Below are 11,535 nucleotides of genomic sequence, written 5' to 3'. Positions count from 1 at the left end.
TATAAAACGTATAGCAGAGCTCTATCAATTTAAACCTTCTATTTCTGCAGCATTATTTACGGCTGTGATGTGCGACTATTTTTAATGTCCGCTTTGAATGTAGGCTGCGCTGTTTCTCAGTAGTTCGCTTGCAAATATTTTTGTTTGCTTGTTATTTTTATATTTCGTTGACTAATCCTGTGTGTTTTCCTGTGGAAGCTGCAGTGCAGTGCGGGTGAGAGGAGGGGTCACTGGGGAAGAGGGGAGGGGTCAGGGGTGAGGGGAGGGGAGTGTGAGATCCTGAGGGTTTAAAAGCCACCGTTTGTCCAGCTGAAAGTGTATTCTGATCTGAACACATCACAAGCAACTTGTCTGTGATCATTTAGATCTCTTGTCAACGGATACTTTAAACGCTTAAAGATTTTTAGAGGAATGAATGCCATGGACAACATGACTGCTGACTACAGCCAAGATTACTACGACGACGCAGCAAACAGCTCAATGTGTGACTTTAATGAGTGGGAACCATCATATTCACTGATTCCTGTGCTCTACATGCTTATCTTCATCCTGGGCCTCACTGGTAATGGTGTGGTCATCTTCACGGTGTGGCGGGCCCAGTCCAAGCGCAGAGCTGCAGATGTCTACATCGGAAACCTGGCTCTTGCTGACCTGACCTTTGTGGTGACTCTGCCTCTGTGGGCCGTCTACACTGCCCTGGGATACCACTGGCCCTTTGGTGTGGCCCTCTGCAAGATCAGCAGCTACGTGGTGTTGCTCAACATGTACGCTAGTGTCTTCTGCCTGACCTGCCTGAGCCTGGACCGCTACATGGCCATCGTGCACTCGCTCACCAGCACACAGCTGCGGACCAGAGGACACATGCGGGCCTCGCTGGCCACCATCTGGCTCCTCTCAGGTGTGCTGGCTGCACCCACCCTGCTTTTCCGCACCACGGTGTTGGACGTCGAAACCAACCGCACCTCCTGCGCCATGGACTTCAGCCTGGTGGTGAGCAAACCGGGCCAGGAGACCTTTTGGATTGCGGGCCTCAGCATCTCCTCCACGGCTCTTGGCTTTCTGATCCCCCTCCTGGCCATGATGGTGTGCTACGGGTTCATCGGCTGCACCGTCACACGTCACTTCAACAGCCTTCGCAAGGAGGACCAGCGCAAGCGTCGCCTGCTAAAGATCATCACCACATTGGTGGTGGTGTTTGCTGCGTGCTGGATGCCCTTCCACGTCGTGAAGACCATGGATGCCCTCTCGTACCTGAACCTAGCGCCTGACTCCTGCACCTTCCTGAACCTCCTGCTGATGGCCCATCCCTACGCAACCTGCCTGGCGTACGTCAACAGCTGCCTCAACCCGCTCCTCTACGCCTTCTTTGACCTCCGCTTCCGCTCTCAGTGCCTCTGCCTCCTCAACCTGAAGAAAGCCCTTCACGCCAGCCCCGCCAGCTCCCTCTCTTCACAGAAGACTGAGGCCCAGTCGCTGGCTACTAAGGTGTGAGGAGCTGGTTGGAAGGGTGACACAGATTTGGGGTAACAAGTCAACAACCTCCCTCAAACTCTTACATCATTCACAAGAACTCAAAGGTAACTCTGTTTGTTGGGGACAAGAAGACTTTCCTTTTGTATCTGACTGTGGGAACTTGAGGAACCAGCTTCTCCTGTCCCGGGACTATGCGTTGGTACTCTGTGTAATATAAAGGAGAGCGTTCTGGTTCTGAAGAACTTGATGTAGTCTGTTTGTCCTGGTGTCTCTGAGACCACAAGCAGCTTCTGGAAAGCAGACCCCCCTCCGACAGCTGCGCTCCAGACGTGCGGGACACAGTTGAATGTACATTGAGGAGGACGAGCGAGGGCTTTTCTGCTTGCCTCTGCATCTCTCCCGGCTCCAGAGATTGAGCTTCACAGACTCTGCTGTTACTTTGGAGCTGCAGGGGGGTGGGTGGCCCACGGAAGGCTTTGAGAGCAATTTATGAACTCTTTACTTTTGAAACTGTATTAGTGCATTTAATCATGCTCCTTACCCTTTGGTTGCTTGTTTATTTTTTTGTCCATTAAGCACTTGTTCGTAAGGGGCAGTGATAAGAACCCTGGTGGCCAGTCTGTCTTATCTAAACCGTCAAGATAGGGGAGGGAGGGATGGGAGCCTTACATGAGAAGAAGTGTTGCAGCTTGATTAAAGACTTTCAAGGGGGGAGGTGGGTGTTTTCGGGAGATGAAAACAGGGGATAAAGGGAGGGGGGTAAACTCAGACAGACAGATGGCAGTTGACAAATGTTGTTGGGGAAAAGGGACGGCCAATTAATAGGTGGCAGCTTCGACAGATGAGATACTGTGCGTGTGAGTGTGAGCTCATGAAATGTGTGCAAGTCAACTTTTATTTTGATATTGTGGAAAACACTGCTGTATGATTCTTTTATGCAGTACTTTCTGAATAAAATGTGTATTATGAATTTCTCGTGAATGCTTCTTGTTTTGTCATCCGTTAAAGCTCATGGATTCGACTGGAATGTCTGCAACATTCCCTCATGTGCGCTGTTTTTCCTGTTAAACGCTGGGCTGAGGCTAGTTGCTTTGTCTTTTATTGTCCTCGGCCAGTTCAAAACCAAAGCAAGTGACTGACAGGAAATGCATGTTTAAAGCTGATTTCCTTGTGTTTCTGGTTTTGTACTCTTGGCTGCGTCAAACTATGTTGTGTACACAGACGCAACAACACTAAAGAGCTCTTTAAAAAAAGACACAAAAAATCATCATCTAAAATATGAACTCCCTGAAATATCAAGTACTAAAAAAATGTTTTAGAAATAATTTCTATCTATCTAATTTCTAAAATCTATCTATTACTTTGTTATATGATATATAAAATTATTCACATTAGAAAAATTCACAGTATCTTTTTGCATGTGTATAATTCATTTGGTATTTAGCAACAAAAAAAAAAAAAACCTTTAAAATAAAAACTGCTCTGCATATGGAGGGTCATCAGCCCCTAAACAGCCCACTAATGATTAAGCTCCCTAATAAGATTTGGTCAGGACATAATCATTATCAGAGAGACTATGCTAATCTGTGGTAATTAGTGGTCTTTAGCATGGACTAATATTTGTCCTTCATAATAAAGGGTGTGGTTATTATCAATAACACTGATAACTATGTGCATCATGATACAGATGAAAAACACTTAAAATTGATGAAATCACAAATTAACTTAAAACTTTATTTGCTTGTAGAATTTACCACAACATGCGAGTGTGTAACTGCTAGAAATGAAAAAAAATCTACTTGTTAACACATTTTACCATTTGTGTAGCATTTCTTACTTTGAATAAAAGCATCTGAATGAATTAATGTAAATGCACAATCTAAAAATGCTGGTTTGTTTTAACCCATGTTTGAGTCAAATATGGACAAACCCAGCCATTGTGTTTATTTTTTTTAATACTTTTTTTAACCCAACTTGTGTTTGTCCATATTTGACTCAAACATTGGTTGAAACAAACCAGCATTTTTTAGACGAGTATAAGGAAAAACTAACAGGCAGTTGATAAATGAGTGAATTATATCTAATCTGAAGATTACTGCATAATGTGGACAGACTGAACATGCAACAGGGATTATGAGGCAGGCAAAACGCGTCTGTTAAGCGGGAAACAAAAAGCAGAAGCAAGAGGGTGGGGCATTAAGATAGCGGAGGAGAAGTGAAAGAATAGAGGGTGTTTCTTTTATATAAATGGCCCTTAGACACAGAACAAGTGTGTTTTGTATGTGTGTGTGTGCAGTTGCTAGCATGTGTGTGGGCTAGTGCCTAGTGGGCTAGTGGGTTTGTTTATTTGTTTTCTGTCAGGGATGTAAAGTGAAATATGAAGACAGGAGACTGTGAGCTTGTATTTATGGATAAAGAAATGAATGTGGATTTGAAGAACGACACTAGAACAGGGTAAAGTTAATCCATGTTTCTGGCGTCTGCTGCTAACATGTTCCATGTTTCTTTGCTAACAGCTGCAGTGTGTGGGCACAGATCAAATGTTGGGCTCAGTATTGCCCGCAGGTGTCAAATTATACCTTAGGTTCTCAAAGAAAATCTGGACGATATTTCTAGGAACATTTTCAAAGATGTTGTAAAGATTTTGAACAGTAATTTAATCTCCCTGCATAAATGTGAATTTCATGGTGTGAAGTTGCATATGTTAAATGAGCTGCTTCCTGTGCTTTAAAGTGAAACATGTATATGGTGGAAGTGGGAAACCTGGCAGTGTAAAATCAGAGCATGAAATAAAACATTAAAAATCTTTTGTAACTCACTCCATTTTAAAAAGGTGAATTGTACACTTGTACACTCTGCACACTCTTGTACACTCTGCACTTCCTGTACACAAAATTTTCGTTGTCTAAACATATTTTTTTCTTTGTTTTATCTTGAAATTCTGCTTTTTTTAGTGTCTTATGCTGATAGAATAAAAGATGAGGTCATTTTTTGGATATGAAAATATTTTTTTTTCTGCTATCCCAGCTTAATATACTCTAACAGAGAATAAGGAAGCCATTTCTAGAGTTCCAAAATCTGTAAATACTGGAGAAGCTGCTCACTCCAGAACAAATGGGTGGAGCGTACACAGAGGTGGACAGTAACAAAGTACATTTACTTGAGTACTGTACTTAAGTACACCTTTTGAGTATCTGTACTTTACTTGAGTATTATTTTTTCTGGAAACTTTTTACTTTAACTTCACTACATTTGAATGACAAATATCGTACTTTTTACTCCACTACATTTCTGTCAATGTCCTTGAGTATAAAGTATTAACGTCAGTCGGGATGATTTTGGTTGCAGGGGTTGCATTTTGGTTGGAAATAAAAGTCGGGTTGACGTCAATCCGACTGATGTTGGTTTCTGACGTCAACCCGTTTTCGGTAACATAATTGCGTTTTAGCATCAAATGAAGTTAAGCTTCTTGTTTCTGTATGCTCAATAGCGTCTACATTGTGTCATGTGATATAATTTAATGATTACAGCCACTGATTTGCCAGTGGCTTATCGTTATATACGCTTCGAGTAAATGAGCCAACAGCCATCGAGTTTGTTTGTTTGTTTGTTTGTTTTAATTATATAGGCTACTTCTGTTTTGCTTTAATGGTCTTTTAAAATAGTTTTGTGTGATAACTTGTATACATTTTCAGTTTTGATTATTTCGTCATTCTCTATTGCTTTCTCAGTTGGTAGCTGCATAACTTCAACCAGATATTAAAATACAATGAGAAATGTTTAGAAATGTAACTTCTTCTTTTTCTGTAAAACACACAGTGCTCTTTATGATTAGAAACATGGTGAGATGTTGAAATTAGCAGCCCTGCATCACTTTAAGGTAGGGATGCACCGTTATGTATACACCGAAAATTTTGGCCGATACCGATAATAACCAATAATTCTTTATATTTAAAACCGATAACTGTTATATTGGTCGATAAATCTAAATCCAAATTTTTAAATAATTTTGAGTGCCTGATTACAAAAACAAAAGTCTCATGTCCCAATCACACAATTATAATGATGTTTTCATTTTAATTCTATGTAGCCTATGACAGACTTGCATATTGCATTTAACTGTATTTTCTTTTCAAAGTGATTTCAATCATATTTCAAGCAATTCAAAACCATCATGGCGAACAGAGCACATCTGAACTGTTTCAGCTGAAGGAAATAATCCAGTATTTATCGGCTTTGATATATCGGCCACATTTTATTATTGGCCCGATAACGATAACATTAAAAATGAACATATATTGGACATCACTTCAGTGGTTTGGGAAAAGCACGTAAAAGTCGATGTATAAGGATGTAGTGTACGAATTATTATTTTTTCCGAAGTGTTAACAACTTAGTGTTAACTAATAATTGTTGCAAACTGGTACTACCAACTAAATATTAGTGCATTACTGGAACTGGGTGTAGTTACACTACATCCGTATGCATCGCTTTCTGCCAGGACCTTTACGTGCTTTTCCCAAACCACTGAAGTGACCTCGACGTCCGGGTTAGCGTTAGCATGAGCCATCAGGCAAGTGTTTTTAAATAAACTCCTGATGTACTTACAAACTTTCCAATGCCTTGTTTTATGAGTACAGAACCTATTTGTACTACTGTAGAAGTTTGGTCCCATTCTGGGCATTATTAGTGGGGTAATTTACGAGATACATCATAGGATCCATTAGCGCCTGCACTAAGCCATCTGGCTGATTTCTCTAAATAAGCTCTAACTTTAATAATGTTCGACCAAGGGAAAAAAAGCTTCTGGGGGGGTGTTTGGTTTGAGGTCATGGTGCAAAGGACCCTAGGTTGATTTTTCTCTGAATCATCCCTTGTTTAAATTGATCAACCACATGCTAAAAGTTACTCATGGGGGCTTTATTTACAAATGTGTACATGGAGAAGACATAATTGGCAAAAGTATTAGGATTATTATTATTAATATAGGCATAATTAGACATATACACATTGCTGTGATTGTTCTGTCATTTCTTAATTGCTTGCTCAGTTGGTAAATCATTTTGAAGAGTCTTTATTAAACGCTAAGGTGGTGTTATTTTTTCATATCATCAGGAAACATTCCCATTTAGTCTAAGCTCCTTGTTGTCCCATTCCCACCATCCTGCTAGCTCTTAATTCCTCCACGCCTGCCCACACTTCCTCTTGAACCAGATATTGACACTCTTTACCGTGAGCATTGTCAACTCTAGTTACCAGGAATTAGCCCAAGCCTGCACACCCTGTTGCCATGGGCCCCACCAGCCATGCCTCAGCCGTGCCTCAGCCATGCCTCAGCCGTGACTCAGCCACCTCCAGTGATTTTTCTGTGCTCCATTCCCTGCCTGTTCGCACCTGTATGCCAGCTGCTGCCACCTTTGGATCCCTGGACTCTCTGTACTGCCATGCTTCTCATGTGCTTGACACCATGAACTCTTCAGCAAGGCTGCTGATTGGGAGTTGCAGGAAGTTGTTGGTGCCACACAAAGCAGCACTGCTCAGACTGCGGGGTAAACCAAGCCATGTTCGCATGTAGCTGCTGATGTTTCTCTCCAGGGCCTCGGCAGCTGTTATGGGCACTTTGTACACCAGCAGGGGCCACAAGATCCGGGACCGGATAGAATGCTGGTAAATCCAAGCCTTAAACTTCCCAGGAAGACCTGATTTGTCCATCTTGCTAAGTCATGACTCAAGCTCTTTGCTGGTTTTTTGGATAAAATCTGAATCTTTGAGACTGCAGTCAAAGAGCTTACCGAGGCTCTTGACTGGCTGCTCTGTAATGGCTGGAATGGTGACTCCGCCGAGTGAAAATCTGAACCTGTCCACTACCTTCCCTCTCTTGAGCATAGTGACCTTGATTTTGCTGGTTTAAAGCTCATCCTTGCCCAGATGATGAGCATTTCTAGCCCTTGGAGATGTTGATACCACCCTAGGTGGCTTGCTGTTCGCATTTATTTTCACGCACCACTTGCTGCGCCTACATTGAGACTTTTCTCTGTGATTCACAGTCTTTAAATCCATATAATTTGTGTTGTCATTGATGGAAAAATCTGTTTGATAGCAGCACTTGTAAATAGTACAAGTACACCATCTGTGTGGTGGCACAACTGGTAAACCGAATGCGCTTGTGTGGCAGCGGCCCGGTTTGAATCCTGTCCGTAGTGTTCCCAGACCTAAAGTATACCAATTTTTATTGCGTTACAAATACATTTAGTTATACTAAAGTACCAATACATTGTGCATAAATATATTTAAAAAATCACTGGGGTGGTCTGGTGTCCCGTCCTGAAGAGGGTTTTTTTCCTCCCTGTTGGTGATATCAAGAGCAATCAAAGCTCCTCATTTTCCTCTGTGACTCTAGTGATGGATGGATCACCGCAGATGTGTATTTGTCTTCCTCATCAAAGCCTCAGACTCTTTACCACTGAAACTAAATTACAAGGGGGAGTGTTTGAGGAAAGAGTTTGAAAACAAATTATTTTAGCAAATCCATCTAGTGATGATTTAATGTTGCAGAAATTAAACTCTTCAGTTTTAAAGAAATGACACAAAAAAATTACGAGATAATTGCCTGACCTTTTTATGATCATAAATGTTCTCCTTTTAGACTCTTGGTGTGAATAGGCACATCTCAATCCTTCCTGTCTTGGCAACCCGAATGTCACATGACTCACACATTGACCACTTACAGTTTCATTTTAAGTTTATTTCCGACTTCAGTTTTAAAAGCAGGCTGAAGAAATGCAAAGCATTGCAGCCTAAACAATCTGAAGAACAACCGCAGCATTAACCATTAACACAGGGTTATAATGAATGACATTAAGAGATCAGAGATAACTGAAGTTATATATGATGATGTGATGTTGATGACTGAGACTGTGGAAATGGACAGAGGAGAAAGAGTGGAGATGATGGTGGATATCTATGAAAGTGCAGATACTGAGAGACATCATGATCTGAGGACAAACACAGAGAGACATCAGCCACTTCAACACACTGGTAATATAATTCATCTGATACACATTATAACAGAGAGACAGAAGTATTGTAGTATCTCTTGTGTTTTTCTCAGTTACTTTGGTTTATTTATTTAAACAGTCTTAACATTCTATAAACTCAATTGTCACAACTGTTTTATAGGACATCATGTCTGCAAAATGTAGTTACTCACCCAAAACATTTCATTAAAGTCAAAATGTTTTTTCACCATCACAAACATGCCATGTCATAAATATTTTTTAGAAATGACACGTATGTCTGACAGATTTTGATAACTGAATGGCTCACACGATGAAAGACTGTTTAGATGTGTTGAATATATGACAATTTTAATGAGAATCAACTTGTCAGTTTTGATCAGCAGGCCATGTGTGTATTAAGATATTATGTAGTACTTACTCTTTTGCCCCAAAACACTTGTACTAAAACAGGTGGAATTTGCTTAAATAAAAAAGAAATCCAAATTTGGTGTGAACAAGGAATGAATTGTTCAGAGATCTGAACTTATTTGCGAGATCTCATTTGAGAATTGAGCCAAAGCGATTGAGCAAAACTGTAATATATATTCATAAAAATATAGTAGGAGTGTGACGACTAATTTAATCTTGTCTGTCGTCTTCAGGAAGTGTCTCAGTGAAGAACAGAAAGCACAGAGCAGTTGAAGTGTGTTTGTGTCTGCTGTGTGTTCTTCTGCTGACTGCTGTAATGATGCTCTGTGTGTATTTCACCACCGAGAGAAACCAGTTACGAACCAACATCAATAATCTGACTGAGGAAAGACATCAAATACTTACCAAATATGAGCAGATACTGAACTACAGTAATAATCTGACTGAGGAAAGAGAGCAGATAAAAAACAAGAATGATGAACTCCAACGTGTCCTTTATGAACAAGGTAATTTTGTGTTTTCCTCATTTAATCATTATAAATTTAACTTTTTTCTACCATTCCACGTCAATAAAAATAAGCATTGACTTTTCATTAAATAAATTTCATCATGGACAAAGCTAAACTGTGTAAACTAATATCTAAACTGGTGTATTAATAGATCAGCGTGCTGACAACTTCAAATGGATTTTCTACAACTTCAGTTTTTATTATATTTCATCTGAGTATAAGATATGGAGTCACAGCAGACGAGACTGTCAACAGAGAGGAGCAGATCTAGTGATCATAAACAGCAAAGAGGAACAAGTGAGTGAGAAAGAAAACGATTTTGTGTTTGTTTGTGCACATTGACACATGGGTTGGTCTGTTTTAACTAATGAGAGAAAAGTGTATTGCTGTTATTGTAATTATTACTACTACATAGAGCCTAATATACATTATACAATATATTACTGTTCTTTCATAACAGGAGTTTTTGCAGAAGGTTGCAGGAAATGATCAGTTTTGGATTGGTCTGATTAAAACAGAGGGAGTGTGGAAATGGATCGATGGCACCACAATAACAAAAGGGTGAGAGATTACTGAATTTAACTGATCATTAGCCAGAATTTCTCTACTGTAAATATGTTATCATACTCATAACTGACTCTACTGGAAATTAAACAGTCTTGTTTGTTTTTTCAGGTATTGGAGAAATCAGAATTTCTATAATTATTATTGTGCTGTAATGACTTCATCAGGTTGGGAATATAAGTCATGTTATCCTTCAATAAAATGGATCTGCAAGAGAACAATTTTAAAACCACTCATTAGATAAAATATATAAGAACACACAGATAAATAAACCCATTGTGTTTTTGGAAATCAGTGGTTCTGCTTTGTAATTCTAATTATATCATTGAACAGTACAAGTTATTTTGAAATGAAATATCTTTATGTGATTCATAAGATGTTTAAATATGCAGCTTAATTGGAAATATGAGATCTATGTAATATTTCATAATATATCATAATAGAGATGAAGATAAATGGATCCACTCCTTTAAAGTCTCTGGATATTGCTCACGAAAAAGGCTCAGTGGTCTGGTGTCTCGTCCAGAAGAGGGTGTAGCAGATAAATAGTCCACTTTGGTGGCTGAACAAAGAAAAAGGCTTGGCACTCACTGTCCAGGATAGATTTCAGAACTGAAATAATATTTATTACAAAAACATAAGTATAAATTCAGCTAAAATTATGGATCTAGTGGATCAGCACAATAAAATACAGATTTTATGTAAAGCTCTTTATGTCCTGTAATTTTATCTGTGTGAGGGTGCTTTCACACCTACCTCATTTCCCATACACAAAATAAATATATTTGAAATATATTTTCAAAATATATTTTTGGAATATGCAAATATCCGAAATTGGCCCAATAAATATATTTTAGTTAAATATATGTAAATAAAAATGTTCATATCTGTTTTAACTTTTGCAAATTGTTTCATTTGAAATATATTTTGAAATTTAAAAAGTTAACATTTTCACAAACAAACAACACATTTTCAATTTATTTTTTTAGATAAACCACTTCAGCCGTGGATGTGGGCATGGGAGAGCAGTGCTCTACCACTTCCCCCACCCACATTTTTCCCACTGGTCAGGGATTGAACCGGCAACCCTTCGGTTACAAGCCCGAAGCCCTAACCAGTAGGCCACGGCTACCCCTTTACTGACTTTTTTGGCCTAAAATTACAATTTTATGTAGGAAATAACACACAGAATGCAGAGACACTGAGTTCTATCTATTGTTTAAGTGCACTTCACTATTGGAGTGTCACTGTTATACTTGCATCATAAATATTGTGCATATTTTCAATATTTAAATGACTTCAGGAAAGATGTCAATAAAACAACAATAAATCTAATAATTGCACTTAGTGTTAGGTACGTGCCACCTAATATGGCCTAATAGTCCTAGGAAAGCAACTATCTGTCATTTTACATTGCAGTCATTTAAATGTAAGTACAGTATTTATTATAGCTGTGTGTGATAATACAGTAGTGAAATATGGTAGCCTGCTGTTGTGTATAGGGGAAAAGGTAGAGGAATTACTATGATCAAAATACATTTTCGACCCTTCTTTAGCAAGCT

The 11,535-nt window shown here is 39.3% G+C and overlaps 2 protein-coding genes across 4 annotated transcripts; both read left to right on the top strand.

Moving 5' to 3' along the window:
• Positions 1 to 323: 323 nt before the first annotated feature.
• On the top strand, positions 324 to 2,443 carry aplnrb (apelin receptor b). The gene has a single exon (XM_084105227.1). The coding sequence runs from the start codon at positions 412 to 414 to the stop codon at positions 1,489 to 1,491; it is 1,080 nt and encodes a 359-aa protein (XP_083961353.1). The 5' UTR covers positions 324 to 411; the 3' UTR covers positions 1,492 to 2,443.
• A 1,295-nt stretch (positions 2,444 to 3,738) lies between these two features.
• LOC311076725 (uncharacterized protein) lies at positions 3,739 to 11,050 on the top strand. 3 transcript variants are annotated; one of them, XM_084105123.1, is made up of 6 exons: positions 3,739 to 3,927; positions 5,293 to 8,511; positions 9,134 to 9,406; positions 9,561 to 9,706; positions 9,870 to 9,970; positions 10,963 to 11,050. In XM_084105123.1, the coding sequence occupies exons 2-6, from the start codon at positions 8,322 to 8,324 to the stop codon at positions 10,964 to 10,966; spliced, it is 714 nt and encodes a 237-aa protein (XP_083961249.1). In that variant the 5' UTR covers positions 3,739 to 3,927; positions 5,293 to 8,321; the 3' UTR covers positions 10,967 to 11,050. The 3 variants fall into 3 exon arrangements, with proteins under 3 accessions (XP_083961249.1, XP_083961248.1, XP_083961247.1); XM_084105122.1 differs by lacking the exon at positions 10,963 to 11,050 and adding an exon at positions 10,085 to 10,609; XM_084105121.1 differs by lacking the exon at positions 10,963 to 11,050 and adding an exon at positions 10,067 to 10,609.
• The last annotated feature ends 485 nt before the right edge of the window (positions 11,051 to 11,535 follow it).

The sequence above is a fragment of the Abramis brama genome, assembly GCF_963993115.1.
Source record: "Abramis brama genome assembly, chromosome: 25".
Taxonomy (NCBI): domain Eukaryota; kingdom Metazoa; phylum Chordata; class Actinopteri; order Cypriniformes; family Leuciscidae; genus Abramis; species Abramis brama.
This window is presented reverse-complemented; position numbering and strand designations above follow the sequence as displayed.

Excerpts from the sequence above, each read along its gene's own strand:
- aplnrb (XM_084105227.1), top strand. The coding sequence starts at position 412 with ATGAATGCCATGGACAACATGACTGCTGACTACAGCCAAGATTACTAC.
- LOC311076725 (XM_084105121.1), top strand. The coding sequence starts at position 8,322 with ATGAATGACATTAAGAGATCAGAGATAACTGAAGTTATATATGATGAT. Across the intron at positions 9,707-9,869 it reads TAAACAGCAAAGAGGAACAA|GAGTTTTTGCAGAAGGTTGC; the intron begins GTGAGTGAGAAA and ends CTTTCATAACAG. Across the intron at positions 9,971-10,066 it reads GGCACCACAATAACAAAAGG|TCTTGTTTGTTTTTTCAGGT; the intron begins GTGAGAGATTAC and ends GAAATTAAACAG.